General features: G+C 44.1%; 1 protein-coding gene across 13 annotated transcripts in view; it reads right to left on the reverse strand.

Annotated features, from left to right (window-relative positions):
• The window catches only part of RASAL2 (RAS protein activator like 2), a 222,855-nt gene that overhangs the window by 47,280 nt on the left and 153,188 nt on the right, over window positions 1-22,387 (reverse strand). For all 13 annotated transcript variants that reach the window (XR_014157320.1, XM_081865092.1, XM_081865098.1 and 10 more), the window contains one exon: window positions 16,299-16,408. Coding sequence is in view for 12 of the 13 variants with exons in the window: in XM_081865092.1 (XP_081721218.1) it covers window positions 16,299-16,408 (110 nt within the window). In the remaining variant the exon portion in view is untranslated. The remainder of the gene's footprint in view (window positions 1-16,298; window positions 16,409-22,387) is intronic.

Raw genomic sequence — 22,387 nt, forward strand, 5'->3', positions numbered from 1 at the left:
AGCCCTTACAATACAGTGGAGGGAGGGAAGTTGAGGCATCTGGCTTAAGATGGCAAGATGAGAGCTGCAGGCAAAAGACAGAATCCAATGAATGCAGATCAAATGGGTGGGAAGGGAAACAGGATGGATGAGATCAGAGATGATGATGAGAAGCTTATAGGGCCCAGATGATGAGAGACAGTAAAGAGGGAGAATGAGAAGGCACATCCATTAAATGGCTTGTTGCACAGACATGGAAGCCACAGCAGGGGCGGAGGAAGGGGGTGCGGTCCGCCCCGGGTGTCACGACTGAGGGGGGTGACAAAATGCCAGGCGGCACTCACTGCGGGGCCTGGGAGAGACACGGTGGCTTGGGCATGTGCAGGCTTCGTGCAGCCCAAACGGTCCGCTGACTGCCTCCCCCTCAGCTGTAGGGCGGCTGAGTGGGAAGAGGCAGGCGGACTCCAGAGGCCCTGCGGTGCGCCCCGCCCCTATAGGCAGCTCACCCCACCCCTGGGCACACCACCCCAGGTGCCCGAGCAATTTCCTCCACCGCTGAGCCACAGAAAGGGGAAGCTGAAATGGGTGCTATGACCATCGTAAAGATGTGGAGAGATACTTGAGTCAAGGAGGCTGGGTGAGCCCAACACAGCAGCAGTGGCTCCTCCACACAAGGTCAGCGACAGAATCTATATTCTGTCTGCTTCCTACTATTATCCCCATCTTGTAGGTTCAACAGTGTCATTTTTGCCTTATTGTATTAACCCTCTCCTTCATGGATCATTGCCTTGCCATGGCGAAGGGGCTTGAATAACTCAGAGAAGCTATGAGGTATGCTGTGCAGGGCCACCCAAGATGGACAGGTCATAGTGGAGAGTTTTTGACCAAACGTGATCCACCTGGAGCAGGAACCGGCAAGCCACTCCAGTATCCCTGCCAAGAAAACTCCAGATGGAGGACGAGATGGGTGGACAGTGTTCTTCGAAGCTACAAACATGAGTCTGACCAAACTGTGGGAGGCAGTGGAAGACAAGAGTGCCTGGCGTGCTCTGGTCCATGGGGTCACGAAGAGTTGGACATGACTAAACAACTAAACAACAACAACAATTAAAAACCCATCACTTGTGCCCATTTTACAGATGGGACACAACTGCATCTTCCAATTCTAGCACACCTTGGCAGTGAATATAAGCTCCTGCTGAAAACAGCAGGGATTGATGGCGTAGCCTAGCCACCACCACTTCCACAACTCTGCTACTCATGCCAGCTGGGGTGGAGAAGAAAAAGTGTTTGCTATGCCAGTTCCCAGGCAGGTTCAGTGAAGAGGCCCAGATTTGGCTCAATGGGACTGCATACGGCAGGAAAACTCCTGACAAGCCCTAGTTTTCGGGTGTAAAAATGGCATCGGGGGGAATTTTGCAGAATTGGCAAAAATGCCAGGGAAAACCCAGATGTATGGCAAGGCGGTGGAAAAAGTAGCGGAAACAGCTCAAAAAGTTTAAAATCACTATTTTGGGGGGTTAAAAGGTAAAGGGACCCTGACCATTAGGTCCAGTCGTGACCGACTCTGGGGTTGCGGTGCTCATCTTGCTTTATTGGCCAAGGGAGCCGGTGTACAGCTTCAGGGTCATGTGGCCAGCATGACTAAGCCACTTCTGGCGAACCAGAGCAGCGCACGGAAATGCCGTTTACCTTCCCGCCGGAGCGGTACCTACTTATCTACTTGCACTTTGACGTGTTTTCGAACTGCTAGGTTGGCAGGAGCAGGGACTGAGCAATGGGAGCTCACCCCGTTGAGGGGATTCAAACCACCGAATTTCTGATCAGCAAGTCCTAGGCTCTGTGGTTTAACCCACAGCGCCAACCGCGTTTGGGGTTAGGTTTCCCCAAAAAGGCTCAAGAAGCTCAACAAAAAGCTCCACTCTTTCCTGCTGACCGCTGCCCCAGTGGTAGTTTCCACCTGCTTGGATGGATGCATTTTGCTGGTGGGGCTCCCTTGGAGTTGTAGAGCCCCCCCAACAGTGGGGGCTGGCATAGCAACACTCCCATCCCATCCAAACCCCTTCCAGCACAGTGGATCATGGTTGGATTGCTCTATCCAACATTAATAGACCACAGAGATGGAAAAGCAGCAGCTGCTTTCATATTTGTTTAGTCTACAAATAGTTCTAGTTCACAATGCAATGGACTATATGCAAACAGTTATCTTTCTAGAAAATAACAATAATTTGATCCTACCACAAAACAGAAATCTCTTCTGACATCCCAGTGCTGCAATTAACAAGAGGCAATTTGCCCAGCCCTCTTGCTTTGGAGCACAGAGATAATAACTCAAAGCCACTCCACTTGTTTTCTAATGACCAGTGATGATGGTAGATTAAAAGAGCCTTTCCCGTATTAGGGCGGGGAGGTATTGGAAAAATGAGTGGCGCTTAGTCTCTCTGCAAAGATGGCAGTTAATCATGGGCAAGCAGGATTACTGTAAACAGGAAGATCATGCAGGCATATAGGGTGGCAAGGAGGCTGGTGGGAGGGGGGGATGTTTGCACAAATCTGTTTCTTCTCAACAGCTCCATTAACCATCCAAATCCCTATTTCAATTACACTTAGCTAGGATAATTAACCTTTTATAAGCTATCCAAGTGCAGCATAAACCTGACAGAAGGGGATATCTGATTATCGAAACCTACCAACACAGGACAGTAAGTAGTGTGAAGTTGGTCCCATACAGTGAGGCCAGGAACAGGTAAATATGTTCTTTTTCACTGTACCAACAATTTAATTGTTCCATTGGCAGTAGCGGAGGAATAGGAGGGCGGGGGAAGCGCACCGCCCCTGGCAGCGCGATCCTGGTGGGGTGCAATTGCTGCTGCCCCCCCCCGCCTTGGGAACCATGCCCCCGCAGGCGGTGTGCCACACCCCCAGGACACCTGCCACGCCCCTGTAGGCAGCACACCACGCCCCCGGGACGCGTGCCAGCCCCACCCCGCCTGCTCTCCGCCCCCCGATGCCAAAGCATGTCCTCTTTCCCAGTTTTTTTTAATACAATTGTTTATAAAAGTTTATGAATCCTCTTCTGATTTCTTTCGGGTTTTCTACTTCTTTTCCATCCAATATTATTTTATTTATTGTACTTTGGGCTTTTCTTTTTTTTGATTTGCCATGCCAACCATTTACCTGCTTTGTTAGCATGTTCAAAATTCATCTGTCTCATTCTCTTTATGTTCCATTCCACGTCTTGGTTAATTATCATTGCAAATTGGCTTTGTAACATCTTTATATTTTGGTTAATTTTTGAGTCTTTCAGATTCCCCCCCCCTTCTGTTTTCCATTATCTGATTTAAAATCTCTTTTTCCCCTTTCTCTCTAAATTTTTTCTTGATACTAATTTGTTGTATAAAGAAGCCTCTCGTAAACTCTCCAGAGGATTTCTAATTCTGGCCAGTCCCAGCCAAACAGGGCCAATAGTCAGAGTTGCAGTCCAGCACCATCTGGAGGGCCACAGTTTTCCTATCCCTGCTTTCAAGCATTCCTTTCAATCTAGTAAAGGAAAATATTTTAACATCCCTTTGCTGCTCCACAGCTGCACTCACAAAACAGGTTGCAAATCCAGAACTCCCCGAGCAGCCAGCTCAGGAGAAGGAGCCACTGCCAGCCAGTAGCAGTTGGGGGAAAAGACTGCTGGCCACAGCAACGATGGGAACAAAGATGGAGGGTGCCGTAGCCAAGTGTGGGGCAAGTGCACAGTTGCTGAATGGATGCTTGCTCCACTGCAGAGCTTTCTCATTCCAGAATGGATGATTTCAGCCACACACACAACCAAACACCACTTCTCTGTTCCAGTCAGTCTCCATTCGGAGTGGAGAACTGAGTGGAGCCCCTCAGGCAATCCAATACTTGCCTGACCAGCCTGGTCTAGCATTCAAGCATAGGGGGAAAGAAGGGTTAAAAATCAAATTGTCCTCTGCTTATGAAGTCCTCCTGCTGCTTTTGACCTATTTAAAAGCCAGACTCCAAAGTACATGTTTCAATTACTGTGATTACTATGGGATGTGGGGGGTTTGCTCTGAAAAATAATTAATAAGGATTGGAAATCTCTCAGAAGCAAATATGACATAGGTGCTAGCACTTAAACAACAAAATGCACAATTTAATTCATCCACCATCTTATTATAGGGAAGAATCAAAGGACGTTAATGATAGGGTGCATTAGTTCACACAGTTAGGTTCCTCGCAGACTTCATATACGTATCTGATTAAAAATGCCACATACTGTTTTCTCAGCTGCCCTTTTATTAGAGAGATGCTTACACTCCCATGCCCTAACACAGCTTGATTTGTCTCAGGTCAGACCAAAGGCAGCCCATATTCAAATCTCAGTTCAGTTTATGGACTCACTGCTTAGCCCTGAGCAACTTCCTTCCTTAGCCTCAGCTTACTCATCTGCAAAATGGGGATTATAAAGCATGGTGAGAATAAGACTGGGAAAGCAGGTTGCACTATTGATTTTTGGTGGGGTTCAATCTTCAGTTAAAAAGCTGGCAATCCCTGGTGGGGAATATTAATGGGAAAAACCCTGCTTTCTGCTCTATTGTGCATTGTTGTGCCTGTTTGTAACCCTTTGCTAGGTGATGACATCACTAATGGCAAACGAAGGCTTTCCATTTCCCTGGCTCGCTCAGGTGCTCCGGCTGACACTCCCTGCTTTAACTGGTCTTTGCTGGCAGCTTCATTGGGCTCTAAGAGCGACCAAACAAGCCTTTCAACCATGATCAGCCCCAGTTGTGCGTAGTTACTAGTTGGAACAGAATGCAGATGCACATTCCTAGGTGAATCAGTCATAGCCTTTCAAAAGAAGGTGCAAAAAGCTGCTGGAACAAGATGGCACACCTCTGGGAGAGAAAACATACCTTTGTTTTAATACAAAGCTGATAGGGATATACTGGATATTTCTGTTCTTAAGTGCCATAAATTTTGGGGCTGCTGAGATGAACCCTCAAAGGCCTCGTTTTTTAAACCAAAGGCACAAACTATGTTTTTAGCGCCAGCTTCGATTTTACAGACATTATAACCTGTTTGATCGTCTAAATATCAAATGGTCAGACGTCCCCTTCTGCCTAGCAAATATTCCTCGGCCCACTGCAATTAACAAACAAAGTCTTGACTAAGTTAATGTGCCTAAGTCAAGCAGCTGAATACCACCCTAGAGATTTAACTACTTATGTGCACAAAAATTGACGTGAGAGATCCGCCTGCATTAAATTATTTAATAACCTCTGGGTTTGCATGAAAGGCACAGTTCTCATTTAAAAACCAATATATAGCCAAAGATCCTAAACTCAGTTTGGTATGTTTGGTTGCATACACCTTCCTGAAACATTCTCAATATATATTGCAGCTCATTTAAACTGATATATTACAGGCGTAGCTTCTCTCTACTAACAATTCCATTTTACCAAACAGATATATTGCACTTATCAGGTTGCACCAACAGCTATTTATGGAAGGGTACTCCATAGGGTGGAATCCCCATTCTGCCTGCCTGGAAACAATGTGCTACATGTTATTGAGAAGCCTTTTGTTACACTGCTGCCGGATTTAACTGAGCTGAAAACAAGGACAGAGCAGTTCCTAACAGAGAAAAAAACCTGTGTGGAAGGAGGGACATGACTTCCTCCCTCACCCTTCAGAAGAAAACAGTTACTGAAACCTTCATGCAGAATTACCGTATTTTTTGCTCTATAAGACTCACCTTTTCCCTCCTAAAAAGCAAGGGGAAATGTGTGTGCGTCTTATGGAGCGAATGCAGGCTGCGCAGCTATCCCAGAAGCCAGAACAGGAAGAGGAATTGCTGCTTTCACTGCGCAGCGATCCCTCTTGCTGTTCTGGCTTCTGAGATTCAGAATATTATTTTTCTTGTTTTCCTCCTCCAAAAACTAGGTGCGTCTTGTGGTCTGGTGCGTCTTATAGAGCGAAAAATACGGTACTCGTATTCCTTTTCAAAGACAAAACCAAAGGAAGAACTGCAATATTTGCATCTACCTTCAAGCACCCACAAACTCCAGAGTGGAGTCTTACAATTTAGGCATTCTCTCAGAAACATAAGCACATACTACAATTGTCTCTTATATCAAAGATGCAGAAAAATGTAGCGTCAGAACTATGTAAACCCAGCAAGACTTTGTTTCAAAGACTGACAGAGTCCTATAACACTGCACCACAACCCTCTGTATGCAACTGCATGCACATATTAATACACCGCAAGTGGAGAACTACAACAACCTTCCCCTGTGCGCATGTGCAGGCACACACACAAACACAATGTGCTCAGAAATAGCATCTGCTGAATGTGAGGCAAGTCATCAGCACATTCCTCTCCTTTCAGCTCAAACAGGATCAAATCGACCCGCACCAATATTCTGTAAACTAGGATTAGAATCCCGACAAACAACAGGGGGACAACAGCCTGCAATATCTGTTTCTTAGGTTGACTTGTCATTATTCTCTGTATTACAAACATGACATTCTAAATGAAGGAACCCACCCATAGTAGAAAGCAGCGGTGTGGGCACAGCGGTAACGCTTCACGACAAATCCCAAAGCCATGTCTACTTGGTGCGCTGAAGCCCAGGAAAGGCCATTCTCAGGAACCAGGGAGAGACTTCTCTGACGAGCTACAGCTGTCTGATAATGCCATAAAATGACTTTTACTAAATCAGGAGGATTCCCACGTGGCAGTAAATCCCAGGACGGCAAAACCCTCCCAGCTGTCCACAGAGCTTTAACTATATCCACTGACAGCATATGCAACCTGTCTCAAGCATCATTCTCTCCCCGCTCATCCCCCCCCCTTCCCGCCCATGATAAACAAAACTAAGGTCAAGGATTAGGGGGCCAGTTAGAAAATCCTGCAGTCCTTCATCCCAAACTGGCAGTATCAGCTGACCCCCTCCCTACATACTAAAGATGTTTTTACAGAATCGTCCCCTGGTTGTTTGTCGATGATTCTTCACTTCTAAAACTCAAGAGATAGTTTTAATATTTTGGCACTCTTAACAGCATGCATAAGATGCATATAGGAGCCCTGGAGGGCTAACAATAATGCAACGGACAACAAGCAGCAAAGGGCAAATATTGTGACTGATTCAGTAAAACGATTATATGCATCTCAAAAGAATCCTTCACTGAGTAGAAGACCGTTCAAAATATGCCCAAGGCACAAGCTGGAGCATGTCAGCCAGCATCAGACTTCACGGCGTATTATTGGGAGGATAATTTGCTGAGAGGGACTTGGAATAGCAGGGGGATTTCTAAGACACTAGAAACTGCATACGAAAGTGTTTGTGATACACAAATAGCTGGGAACAGCTGTTCGGTGAAAGTCAAAAACAAAGCTTGCAAAAAGGACTCTTCTCATCCTGCAAGCTTATTTCAGACCTGAATCGTACACATTTGGACACCTGCTCCCTCTTGATGACTGCAGCCCGAGGTCTGCAGCATAGATGACCAACGTGCAGACCACAAACTGCAGCATCTGGGGGCTGCGACGCTCTCTGACAAAAGGCAAAGTCCACATAGCTGCCTCTGTGGCACAGAGAGACACCCTTACCTGCTGCTTGCGTCGCTCTCTGGCCCTGAACTCAGAGGATCAGAGGCAGGCAGTCATATGCAGGGATCACAAAGCAAGAATATTTGTACAGACTATCTTAACCAGGGGTCAGCAAACGTTTTTCAGCAGGGGGCCGGTCCACTGTCCCTCAAACCTTGTGGGGGGGGCAGACTATATTTTGAAAAAATATATAAACAAATCCCTATGCCCCACAAATAACCCAGAGATGCATTTTAAATAAAAACACACATTCTACTCATGTAAAAACACGCTGATTCCTGGACCATCCGTAGGCCAGATTTAGAAGGCGATTAGGCTGGATCTGGCCCCCGGGCCTTAGTTTGCCTACCCATGATCTTAACAGTTAAGGCACAACTAATCTGGTTCTGAGTGAACCTTAGTATGTGCCCCTGCCAGGCCTGCCAACTTGCCCTACAACCATGGGTGCCCAGGGCTGTGGGTGCCATGCACTGTGCATGGCCCTGGCACCAAAATTTGTGGGTGCCTAGCCCCTTCATGGGGAATTTTGTGGGTGCTCGGGCAGCCAGGGCCCCTGGGAGTTGGCACCTATGCTCCCTGCTTAAGAACAGAACCAAGATCCACCTAGGTTATCAGTCTTCATAAGAATCACAGCTGCAGGACTTGACCTAGTCATCCTGGCTACCCCTCAATGTAGTATATGCCAGCAGTGGCACCATCTAATTACGTGGGACACTTGTTGAAAAGGTTGAAGACTATTACTGCAATGGCAGCCTTTTTGTTTCCAGATTCAATTTAAAGTGCTGGTTTTAGCCATTACAGTCTGGGGACAGTTTGGGGATTGCCTTAGTAACTCTACATGTGCCTGCCAGCCAGTTAAGATTGATCTCAGAGGTTTATGGTTCTGAGTCTCACGCTTGCATTAGATCAGATGGCCAGGTGTGTAAGACAGTGGCACCAAGACACTGGAACATTCTTCCTGGGGACACCCACCAGGCCTCTCTCCTCTTAGTTTTCAAATATTCATTAGGATTGTTATTTCATAGGACTTTTAATATATTATTTTAGTCTATTAGCAGCCTGCCTTTAAATTCTGCTGCCATTTAAAAGATCTGCTTTTACTGTTACTTTTGTTATCATGTTAGTATTACTTAGCTTACTAATTTTAATGCGGGTTTTAACTTCTGTAAGCTGCTTTGCATAGCATGTGAGATTCTTTCTTTTTTTTACAACAGTAGAGTAAAACTACAAGAACAACTAACACTAACGTCTCAACAAATGAAACTGATCTGTAGAAAATGTAACTTGAAAAAAAGGACATTACACATACTTTTGTAAACCAATATATCTTTAATAAAAAATACGTTAAAAAAAGAAAAACAAACAACTATTCATGCTTACAGGATTCTTCTTGAACCTGGAACATAATATGTGACAGCAACTTCATACACTCTGAAATAGGTCCAGGTTTAGTACAGCTTCTTTCTATTTTGTGATATGGTTACATATCTGACTTTCCTCCATTTATAGCCTGCTAAAATACTTTAAAAATAACTTTGCCACCAGCTCTCCGACTTGCTTGCACAGTATAAATCTGGGGGTGGGGAGTGTGCATGTAGATGCTTCACATTTTACAAGTTTATCATAAACTTGTACCCACTGTAATACATGATGTGGGTCTGTGTCTTTGAAGACCCAATTCCCTTTTGCACCACAGGCAAGAAGGCAGGGTTTGCACTTTGGTCTTCTGATAAATTAAAGTCAGAAAGGTCTGTATTAAGCAAGTCTAGTTTCTCCAGTCATGAAACCCAAATTCTATGGGTTGTAGTCAACTAAGTCCTACTAAGAGGGGACCTATTGAATTAAGGAACCTAAGTTAGTCATGTTTATTAACTAGCACAGAATCCCACCTTATGGATACATGTGAGTAATTTGTAGAATATGCATTTTTGCTTGATTGATTGGAAGTGATCCAATGGAAGTGAAAATGGTCTCAAAGTAGAAGAGCCAATGGCTACAAACTGGTCATTAACTAATATAGACAGAAATTTGAAAGAACGTTTTTCAACTATTAGAGGTGTAGATTTATGCAACAGCTGTGGAATCAAAGGCCCTCAGTGGGTTCAGGGAAATGTTTAAGAAGAATATTGGAATTTCCAGGTGTGGCTTGTAGGATGGAAGAGTTCCTTCCATGGGGGGTGGAATATTGGTAGGTGTCTTGTGCATAAGCATACATGGTTCTTGGCAATAAGATCGCTTGTTTCTGGGGAGCCTAAATTTGGCAATGGATGATGGAACATATGAAGAGGTAATATAACATGTAAGGACCAGGTGGGGAAGGAATTCTGTTCAGTTTGAATTTTCAAATGAACCTACCTAATTTGCACTTTTCAAAACAATATGCAGTCTGAAACAAACTTTCCTTTAAAATTCATACCTCTGAATCTTTTGATGCAGCTCAACACCATCAACAATATGTACAGAAAGCCTGTATTACGGGGAAGCGTGCATAAGCACGAATATATTTATGATAATACGCAAAAATGCATTCTATTAAGGAAAACTGCTTGCAAAAGTGTGTTTATTAGGCAAAATTGCATCCAAAAACGTGCATGTTGCAAGAAACACACGCTAAAATGCTGACAATTTTTTTTGTAAGGACTTAAAAGAAACTTCACAAACTGACGTGGACATGTGGCAAACTGATCTTAAGATTGGGTAAACGAGAGAAACTTCTATTTTCTGGGGACATCACAGCAACAGGCTGAGGAATATAATACAAAGGATAAGTGAGTTCTGTTTTGCTGCCAGACACTGAGAAACAAAGGAAAAGTTGCATTTCAACAGCTATAGACAAAGCTGGGGTAGCCAAGGAGTTGGCCTGATACGCAGGTGCATTAAAGGGAGGTCAGACCACGAATGCAGGAAAAACATCCAGCCCCCTCAGCCAGAGGTTCTTCCTGGGCTGGGCGTCATTTCAACATGTGCCCATCAATTTCTTCCCAAAGAGGAGCCATTTGTGCAGGCAACTAGCACAGCACTTTTGGATTGGATTGACGGGCTGCATGCTGTCAAGAGAAACTGCTGCAGACCTCAGATGGGTGGATAACGCAGGCATAGTATGTTAAGAAGGCTACTTTACTGGTACCAGTACAGAAGCTGAAGTAATTTTCCCCACTGTCAGATGAGAGTTTTACGTCCCAACACAAATCCCCACTCACTATCCAAACAGGATTCTTCTGCTGTCAATAATCAATCTTATCAGTCTTCACTGTTCCGTTTCTACAGAAGCATTCTGTAGCTTAATGCTACAGTTTATAAACGGCTATCTTTGTCTTGACATTTACAAATGTATTTCAGGTTCTATAGACTATAGGGAGTAGATTTGAGCCCAAACTCCACTATGGAGTCAAAGGAGTCTGCTTATAGGAAGATGTGGCAAAGCCCTGTTTAGCTGATAGTTGCTTCTGTGCACAACTCGCCTACCACAGACTGTGTACAACTCACAACATGCCCTTTTAAAACACAGGTGGATCAAGAGGCTGATTGGCTTTCCATCAGACCACCCCCTTATAAACAATGCACTATGTCCTACAGTATTATTTCCCATATATGTTGGCTGAAGGGGTGAAAGCAGCAACCTATTATTTTTGCAGGGGCTGGGGCTTCCCTGACACCCCCTCCAAGGATAGGATTCACGTCTCTGCTCCTCCCTTGATCTATTTTTTGCTTTGCTTTCATTCCCCAACTCCTGTTCAGAATAAGAGAAAGTGCTGAGGCAATTTTGCTTTGTTATAAAATGACATTTGTGGAGCCTCAGACAATGATAGTCTTGAGCTAGGGATGCCCACTGGTGACAGCATTTGGAAAAAGATTAACCATACCAAACCCCAGCAAAGCTTGTGGGGAAATAATTATAGAAAAATGTCTTTCATCCTTTAACAACAGTGCGAACTGATCAGATTTTTTTTAAAAAAGTATAAAAGTTACAAAAATACCGAAAGGAAAGAAACTATTTTCAGCATTTAAAATGGAGATTTACAAGGAATCACAGATGCACATTTTAATATTAAACAAGATAAAAGCATTAAGCTTAAACAAGATGTTCCAGGAAGGAACGTGAGCTCCCTACGCTACTCAAAACTCCAACCCTAATGACTTTCACCAATGATGCCATCTATCAGGTTACTCATAACTACAAGCTAAAGCCCTCATGCTAGAAGCTAGGAGAAAAGCTCAGCATGCTCAGCCGCCAGCTGTTATCTGACAATAAACGAAATTAAATAGCCAGATTGTCTCCTAGGATGAAACTATTTGTAGTAATACCCTCCCCACTATACCCTTGCAGCCTTCAAGGATTTGTATTTTTTCAAAAACAGCCACTTTTACGAAGTTCCAGCAACAGTGAAAACTGAACACGGCATAAAAGGTTGTTCAGCTTCTTAAATCCCAACTGAGAGCACTTCTTTCTGGATCTTGTCTAAAGTGGTCACTTTTCTGCTTTTTAAAATTGGAATACTAAATTCCAACACTAACAGTGCTTCGGTCTTATCTGGATTGAGTTTCAGTTCGATGGTTCTCATCCAGTCCATTACTGAGGCAAGGTAACAGTCCAGCCCTTCTGCCGCCTCACCTGCAGATGTAAAGGAGGAGTGGAGCTGAGTGTCATCAGCATCTTGCTGACTCCAAACCTCCAGAAAACTTCACTCAGTGGTTTCATGTACATGTTGAACAGCAGAGGGGATAGGATCAAACCCTGCGTAAACTCACATTGAAGGCTCCAAGGGGCTGAAAAGCAAAACCCTCCGGGAACGACAATTCAAGTAGGGCTGGAACCACTGGAAAGCAAGGCCACCCAGCCCTAACTGGGACAGCTGCTGCAAAAGGATACCATGGTCTATGGTAATGAAATCCACTGAGAGGTTGAGATCATCATACTGGGCCACCAAAGCAGTTTCTGTGCCAAAACCAGATCCAAACCCCAATTGAAATGGATCTAGAAAACCAGAGTCCTCCGAGAGCAGCTGGATCTGGTCTGTGACCATTCGTTCCAGAACCTTGCTCAGTACGGCCAATCTGTCCTGTAATTAAATCTTTCCCTCCTACATTCGAGTTTGGTTTTCCCCAATACAACTATTTCTGCTTCTTCTTTTTCATACAGCCTCCCCCCCCCTAAAATCCTCAATATCGTGAAATTTCATTATCACTGTTATAATAATTCAGGAAAACTAAGATGCTTAATGTAAATCAACTCTGCATATTTACATAGCGTTAGGCACAGAAATATATGACCTGCTCAAATAGGACTTCTCTGTTGAGATTCTGTGTGAAGAGAGCTCAATAGCAGGCTGTGGACTTGCATGTTCCCTCCCCTGCTTCCCTCATTGTGGGTAATAAATAGAGTAATAAACCATTTAAAAGAATTGCCAGGGCCCCTTGTTGTATTAGAGATGGAATGAGGGGAGCAGTAGGGAGGGGGAGGGAGCATCAGGATTTGAGACCCAGTCCTGACCTTAACTCAGTAGGCTAAGCAAATTCTGAAACAGGCGAAGAGTATCTCTGAAACACAATTATTTATTTGGACCAAAGCAAGTGCTATGTACTGCTAACGGGTTGTAGCAATGAGCTGTGTCAGTAGCTGGAGACTAGGAACCTGAAAGATGTAGGAATGTGCCAGCAGGGAGGGTAAGGGCGCTTGTCATTTCTCATATTACGTCCTCTCTGGGATTTAGGTAACTCAATTCTTCGAACAAGCTCAGACTGCAATATGGACAAAAGTGTCTGCTCAATATTTCCTCTTTTCTATTGTCCTAAAGGGCTTTTGAGCCAAGCGGGTTATCAGCTTTTAAATGCAATGGCTTTTAAAAACAAAACAAAACACTGACCTGAAGGTCTAAGTCTGAAAAAAATGTACAGTGTTCTCCTTGTCACTCAGAAAGGGGAGAAAGCTCACAGGCGTTAGTTTTGTTTTGGGGTTTTTTTTGGATGAGAGTACACTCTAGACTTAAGATGCCGTATATGTGCGGTATTTTTTGGCACATGTGGCCAAATTTGAAGGGAGCAACCAAGGAGAGGGTCTCGACTGACTGAGGAGACCACTAACCCTTGCAGAGAAACAGTAGGGGATTTAAGTCTTCAAACTATCCTCCAAGCACCATAAAATAGTTATTTGATCTACACCAGGCTTCCTCAACCTCGACCCTCCAGATGTTTTTGGCCTGCAACTCCCATGATCCCTAGCTAGCAGGACCAGTGGTCAGGGATGATGGGAATTGTAGTCTCAAATCATCTGGAGGGCCAAGGTTGAGGAAGCCTGGTCTACACAGTCTTGCTTCCCACTTCTGGTCATTGTGCCTCTGAAGTAAAAAGGTAAAGGTAAAGGGACCCTGACAATTAAATCCAGTTGCGAAGTTGGATGGGCAAGAGGCAGCGATGCTCTGAGAGGGTCAGAGAGCCCTGCCCTCCCTCAGTGTGAGAGGAAGGGATGGTGGTGCTGGGGAGGGAGGCAGGTGAGCAAAGTAGGGAAGTCCTGGGTAATAATAATAATAATAATAATGGTAAAGGTAAATGAACCCCTGACAGTTAATTCCAGTCGCAAACGACTCTGGGGTTGCGGCGCTCATCTCACTTTAAAGGCCGAGGGAGCCAGCATTTGTCCGCTTCCACAGACAGTTTTTCCAGGTCATGTGGCCAGCATGACTAAGCCGCTTCTGGCGAAACCAGAGCAGCGCACGGAAATGCTATTTACCTTCCCGCCAGAGCAGTACCTATTTATCTACTTGCACTGCGTTGAACTGTAAGGTTGGCAGGAGCTGGGACCGAACAACAGGAGTTCACCAGTTGCGGGGATTCGAACTGCTGACCTTTCGATCAGCAAGCCCAAGCGGCACAGTGGTTTAACACACACCTCTGAAGTAATGAGAGGGAAAGAAAGAACTGGGATTTTCAAGGGCAAACTTCTGTTTGTTTTCAAGCCAACTGTTATGGGGAGAGGGTGGGTTTAGAGAAGCCTCTGTGTTTGCCCAATGCAGCTGGGGAAACAAATTATTTAAAACTTTTGTCTTCCCTCTGCCCAGCTCTGCCATCAATCGTTACAGGTTCCCTCTTGTATCTGTTTATTGTTGCATATGGACATTAAGCCTGTGGGGACAGACAAGCAACTGTGCAGGCAGTGCTAATCTATAAACTGGCATCAGTTCCTAAAACACACATTGTTTTTCTTGAGCTCCTCCCAAATCATGGCTCTTTCTTTGAAGATACCTACAAAATCTGAACTCTCTCTCCCCCCGAGCTGGTTGTCCCCCACAAAGTGATTGAGTCTCTCACTATCTAGGACCCAACACAGCAGAGTCCACCTAATGGATCATGTGCAATCCATCTTTATAGTCCAGTAATTAGATACACCAAAACAAAAACAAGGGGGTCAGGAGAAACCTATAGTTGCTACAGTGATTAAAGAATAAATGCTGTCCACTGAAAGTCATATCCGGAAGAAAGGCTTTCCACAAATCACAGAATTAACAAGGCAGTTAGATGTCTGTAAAGCTTTTCTGTCGCCATGATTTTATTTTGCTGCTCTCTAAGCAAAGAAGATAATGATATCGATTGAGGCAGCACACTATGACCACTGCAAATAGCAACACTGGCCCCGATGAGAAAATGAAAAGAAGCATGCCACAATATTGTTACTTGTGTGACAATATTTTCAGCCCAAATAGTCTTGGGAAGTGAGGAGAATAAACCCATAGGATTGGAAGTCCTTTACCATTCTCTTCTCGCCATAGGAAGAGGTGAGGTGGAAGATATCACAGTTATCTGAACAAGGGATCTTCCCAGTTCTTAGAAGATTAAACCCTCTTTAAAGAAGGTTTAACTACCCAGGATTCAAATAACTATGGGCTCTATCACTTCATCATTTGATAGTCCATGATCCACTGGTTTCCTCAAGTGAAAGCTTATGCCGCAATAAACAAGTTAGCAATGCCATTTGGACCACTGCTATAGGTGTGAATGGGAGGAAATGTAGCCAGACTCAGCCCAGTCTCCTCAGAGGAGGAGGACACTCTGAAAACATTCCAAGCAATACTGCAGTAACTGAAAGGAACGAATGGAAACATGGAGCCACACCCATTGAGCATGTGCACCAGAGTCAGGCTTCCCCCCAAAGCTCTGTTCAGCTCTGGGATGTTATAAATCATGGGTAGGCAAACTAAGGCCTGGAGGCCGGATCCTGCCCACTCGTCTTCTCAATCCGGCCCACGGTCAGTCCAGGAATCAGTGTGTTTTTACATGAGTAGAATGTGTCCTTTTATTTAAAATGCATCTCTGGCTTATTTGTGGGACCTGCCTGGTGTTTTTACATGAGTAGAATGTGTCCTTTTATTTAAAATGCATCTCTGGCTTATTTGTGGGGCATAGGAATTCATTCATTTTTCTTCTTTTTTTCAAAAAGTTTGCCGAACCCTGTTATAAATGAAGCTTTGCACAGGCTCAGAAACCAGATGCAGAGAGACTACAAAGAAGAACATGGATTTTTAAACAGGGCTGTAAGTAGTGTAAGTGAGTTGTGAATTGCAACCTATGCCAAATATTTTGAAAATAACAAGATAAGTAACCTTCGTTCTAAGTGTGACTTCCTGGTTTCATACGCAATATGAGCATATCCACAGATTAATGCAACTTGCCAAATGTCTGGAAGGGAAGAGGAGCGACCCTCCATGACGGTTCTTACCTGTCCTCAGTGGGTCGAAGGGATGGAAGGCGGAAGCTGGTATTCCTATCCAATTTTGACTGGCTCTTCGTTCTTTTGATTGACCCTTTAAGCCGTTTACTGAAGAAGCCCTAAAAGAAAAAGGCACAGAAGCGAAACAATTCAAATTATGATTTCTTTGTAAAGGAAACCTGTTGTTGAGTAATGATCAACTTGGTAATCGTGAAAGGAATTATTTGTCAGAAAATATTCCACTATGAAGACCACAGGGAGGTTCCTCAACTCACAGTCTAAATTCATCCCAACATAACTAAGACAAATGGCAATCAGACAGACAGGCCTCACCTTGTGCTCCAGGCACAAATTCAGACAGTCCAATGGAAAAGGTAGAGAGCACACTGTGCTTTAAAGTCACTAAGGAGGAACCCCAGGGAATCAAGCGCTTCCTGTCAACAACAAGGCCACAGCAAACACCTAAAATAATTGATGCGGTAATGTGTGCCTTTTAATTAAATGCAAGTAAACTATAAATGTATGCAGAAAAACACAGGGTGGCATAAACTCCAAGTGATGCTAACTGGAAGTCTGATGGAGTAGGAAGCAAGTCTGCGATTCTGCCCCAATTTATCGATTATATTTAAATTAATGTATGTCTCATCAAACCTCAGCACAGATACCTTTTTGAAATATTGAAGTAAATGTAAGAGCACTTACAATTTAACATGTTATTGTAAACTATCAGAAGGCCATATTTAATACTTCCTTTTTTGCTACCTACCATAGTCACACACCTGAACAAAGCAGTCTCACACAGGAAAGCTTTCACATGAATAAATTTGCCCAGAAAGCTTCCGGATAATATTTTAAATAAATAAATCACCATGGCTTAACGTACCCTCTGAACCCAGACCAAGACAAACCATGAGCTGTAACCAAGGTTTCTTCTTCGCTTACAGCTCATGATTTGCCTGGAGGAGACAAACCATGATTCCAGGTATGGATGACATGCTAAGCAAATCATGGCTTGGCTCACAGCAGTGCAGCAGCAGCAGGAAAGCACATTCATGTTTGGCTTCGTGCTTTTCCAGCTGCATTGGCTCCCGGTGGAGTACAGGGTCAGGTTAAGGTGCTGGTTTTGACTTTTAAAGCCCTTCATGGCCTAGGACCCTTGTACCTACAGGACCGCCTCTCCTGGTATGCCCCACGGAGGACCACAAGATCCATATATAGCAATACCCTAGAGGTACCAGGCCCTAAGGAAGTAAAATTAGCCTCAACCAGAGCCAGGGCCTTCTCAGTGATGGCTCCAATCTGGTGGAACGCTCTGTCTCTTGAGACCAGGGCCCTGCAGGATCTGATCTCTTTCCGCAGGGCCTGTAAGACAGAGTTGTTTCACCTGGCCTTTGGCTCAGAATCAGTTTGATTCCCTCCCCCTCTTTCTTTTTCCTTTCTCCTCCTATGAAGACATGCTCCCTAATCTTTTAATTGTATTTTAATCAACTTGTTTTTATTATCGGTTGTTAGCCGCCCTGAGCCCAGTCTTGGCTGGGGAGGGCGGGGTATAAATAAATTATTATTATTATTATTATTATTATTATTATTATTATTATTATTATTGGCAAACTGAGCCTATGTGTGTGAAACACTGATGCGAAGAGGCTATGCGACACCATCAGCTCCTGTTTCCTTCAAAGAATTTCATTTAAGATTCATAATAAACAGACATCTCTTTCTAGGTCACTTCAGGTGGCCTTGGGGGCGCTGAGCACCTTCTATCAGCTTTGGCTGATAGCCTAACTTCTGTCGTCTGTGCTTTGGTTTGGATTGGTTTAGACTGGAGCACTGGAATGCATTATAAGTGGGGCTGCCTCTGAAGACGGTTCAGAAACTTCAACTGGTGCGGAATTCAGCAGCCAGGGTGCTCAGCAGCAGGAAAGCACATTCATGTTTGGCTTCGTGTTACAGGCAAACTGAGCCTATGTCTGTGAGATGATGGTGCGAAGAGGCTAGGCGCCACCATCAGCTCCTGTTTCCTTCAAAGAATTTCATAATAAACAGACATCTCTTTCTAGATCACTTCAGGTGGCCTTGGGGGTGCTGAGCACCTTCTATCAGCTTTGGCTGATAGCCTAACTTCTGTCACCTGTGCTTTGGTAATCTCAAGATTGGAGCACTGAACCTCTGAAGATGGTTCAGAAACTTCAACTGGTGCGGAATTCAGCAGCCAGGGTGCTCGACAGGGCAAGAGGGTTCAAGCATATCACACCAATCCTGGCCTGACTGCACTAGATGCCAGTTATTTTCCAGACCCCATTCAAAGTGCTGGCTTTGACCTATAAAGCCGTAAACGGCTCAGGACCGCAATTTCCTCCTATGAACCGACCCAGATCCTGTGATCATCATCTAAGACCCTTCTTTGGGTGGCCCTTCCATGGGAGGCCCAGAGAGTGGCAACACGGGAATGGGCCTTTTCTGTAGTGGCTCCCTGTTTGTGGAGTGGCTCATCTGGAGCCATCATTATATATCTTTAGGTGCCAGGCAAAAACTTCTCTTTATAACTTTTCTTTATAAACTAGCCTGTGATCCGCAGATGAAAGATGACATAGAAATTTTATTATTATTAAATAAACAACTAGCCAACTTTTAGAAGACATCTGAAGGCAGCCCTGTTTAAGGAAGTTTTTAATGCCTGATGTTTTATTGTGCTTTTAATGCTGTTGGGAGCCACCCAGAGTGGCTGCGGAAACCCAGCCAGATGGGCGGGGTATATTATTATTATTATTATTATTATTATTATTATTATTATTATTAATATATATATATATAAAGCATGTGCTTACTCTCCTGATCTCAGTAAAAAAACTCGTGCATCAGACAAGAAGACGTTACAAACTGGGGTTTTTATCTTGTGAACCACCCTGAAAACTTTGAATGAAGGGTGGTATCATCATCATAGAGAAAGGAAAGCTGCTTTGAGCTTTTGCTTTGTTTTCACCATCAAGCAATATATAAATTTTATGAGAGAAATAAAAATCTTGCCATCAGTGTTTACATGTACACCTTGCACTACGTTGGAAAAACAATAAGCTTCATAGACTCAGTAATGATATCTGAATGAAATTGTCTTTACTTTTTATGTAGAAAGATTAGTACTGTATAGCAAGGAGGATTTGACTAATTTAATTATTTGTTGCCTATTAGCAGGGCTTCTGTTTACAGATTGCGAGCTTCAACACTACTAAAAGCTAATTCCACTAGATGCCTATTGGCTATCAAGTGAAGAAAACAGAAACCTTATCTTCAAATCATGATAAATTAAAACTTTAAAGTTTTCAGTGAATGCCCCAGATAGTTCTGTTTGCTTTAAGCATTTTAAATTATTTTGCTTTAATTAATATAGTTTCAAAAGCATGTTGTTACTGTAACTCATCCTGAGGAAGCTGTACGTAGGAAAATAGGGTAAAACAATGAAGAAACGAGTAATAAAAAATTCAGCTCATTTGAGAACAGAGAGCTGTTGATCTCTTGTCAAAAATGCTGGTGGAAAGAACAATAATGCTAAAGTAGGGTTCCCTAAAAATGAAATGGCAGCTTTGTTAAGAGCAATGTTTATGTAGCTGTGCATAGCATAAAAAATCAACCCAGTTCACTGGACGTTTTAGTGCAGACTTTGAAAAGTGCCATTAAAAAGCGGATAATCAATACATGCTTTAGGCTCTCTCTTGAGCACAGTGTTGCAAGCAGACTAGAATAACAAAGGCACAATACAGGGGAAGGTCAAGGTACACATGAGGCTGTATGAACAAGGTGACAGCAAGGAATTATTATTTTTCTTATGATTATTTGATGATGGTAGGCTTAGTTTTAAGATTGTACTTTAGAGCAGCCTTCACTAACTTGGTTCTCCCCAGACGTTCAACTCCCATCAAGCCTCAGCCATTATGGGCAAAGGTCAGTGTAATGGTTCTAGGGGTTGCTTGTGCGTAAATCGGCGCCACCCTTGGCTGGGTTACCTGGGTGAACCTTTCTCTCCGGACAGCCACTCACCCGTGGCTGTCTCAATCGCTGGCAGAATCCGTCAGTGGGCGTTTCTTGAACTTCTTCCAGCAAAGAAGCTCTTTGACGCCTAGTCTCCGCCTACTCTCCTTGCGCGGAAGCCTTCTGCGCAGGGAGGGTGTGAGCAGCGGAGGACCCGTGCTCTCCCCGCTGGTCCCTGGCAAGCAGTCATGGGACCGCCTCGCCAATTCCCCCATCTGCCCCCCTTCTCCACTGGTGCTACGCTGATTTCCTTTCCCAGAAGATGGGCTGCCTCTCTCCCTCCTGGGACGCTCTCCGGCATCCCTCTGGAGCCCTCCCTCTCCCTCTGGCTCCGATGGCAGTTCCCTGACAGTCAGGGATAGGAGCTGTAATACAAAACACCAGCTTGGCAAAGGCTGCTTTGGAGTGTTCAAAATGTCTCCCATCTATTCCTTTGTAAGCCTTGTAAGAACTTTAAGCTAGGTCAGCATTATTCCACATGACAGTAGGGGGGGGGTCTGAGTCCAAGAAAGAGGGGCTTTCCTAAAACTACCCAGCAGATGTATAACAGAAGCAAGTTCCCAACCTCAATTTTAGCCACTATACTAATTTGGATTCAAATGCATAAGCTTTAGATAACCTTGAACATGCCTAATCAAGATACTTGAAGCATGGAAATTGAAAACTGACTTTCTCTTGTGGTATGACTCTGTAAATTTGCTCCTCAGCAATAAAAATACATCCTGTCTTCCACAGTAACAAAACGTGTTAGCAGGTGCACTAAAAACTAACTAAGGCTGCAATAATTGTGTATATGCTTACCTGGGACCAATTTCTATGGGTACAATTTACCTAAGTATGATTGAACTCAACAAAGCTTACTTCCTGGTGGAAATGCATTGGATTGAACTGTAATTGGCTTGCAAGCTGTCTATGGACAGGGGCATCCCAAACCCAGATGAAACAGGTCCTGTACACCAGCAAGAACTCACAGTAAAACTCCCATGAGATGGGCTACGTCTCCACAAAGCTAATGCTCCTTAAATCCCTGGGCTGGTGATGGCAGTAACATTATCCCCCTTCCCCCATTTTAACAAAATTAATATATTTCTACCCTGCCTCATTAAATATAATTTTTATGTGTCTTCTTCAAACTGTAAGACATCAGTAAACCAAATAATAAACCAAGAAACAATGACAATAAAAATAGCAGGATGCCAGAATAACCAAAGCCACTACAACGTAGAAAATTATTTGGTCTCATAGCATGCATGCTGGAGAAGGAGAACTCTTTTTTCAGAAGATGCCACTGAGAGGTGAACACTATAGAATAGGGCGGGGGGAGAGAGTCACTAGTTTGCAAGGAAATGAACCCGGGGACCAGAAATAAGAAGGTACAGAGATATGCCCTGCTTTAATAGAGGTAAAGGTGAAGGACCCCTGGATGGTTCAGTCCAGTCAAAGGCGACTATGGGGTTGCGGTGCTCATCTCGTTTCAGGCCGAGGGAGCCGGCGTTTGTCCGCAGACAGCTTTCCGGGTCACGTGGCCAGCAAGACTAAACTGCTTCTGGCGCAACGGGACACCGTGACGGAAAGCAGAGCGCACGGAAATGCCGTTTACCTTCCCGCTGCACTGGTAACTATTTATCTACTTGCACTGGTGTGCTTTCGAACTGCTAGGTTGGCAGGAGCTGGGACAGAGCAACTTTGAACTGCTGACCTTCTGATCAGCAAGCCCAAGAGCCTCAGTGGTTTAGACCACAGCGCCACCCGCTCCCGCTTTAATAGAAGGACAAATTGCAAGGTAAATAAATCCACTCAGTGGCAACTTTCTTGGGTTCTACAAAACTAAAGGGGGAAAACAGGAGGCCTCTAGCAAAACTAGATGATCAGGCAAATTGAAGCAGATGGAACTCACCAGGTATACCTGTATGGTAGCATATTTAGACAAAAGGATAAGAATTATGGACATATAGTGATATGCAACAACTTAACTCGAAGTTTATAAAAAGGTAACTAGAAAGCGGTTACGAGAAAGCAATGTAAGCATCTCTTTGGAACATGCCTGTTTAATGCACAGAGGCAAAGAAGAA

Source organism: Podarcis erhardii, assembly GCF_964252035.2.
Source record: "Podarcis erhardii genome assembly, chromosome: 6".
Taxonomy (NCBI): domain Eukaryota; kingdom Metazoa; phylum Chordata; class Lepidosauria; order Squamata; family Lacertidae; genus Podarcis; species Podarcis erhardii.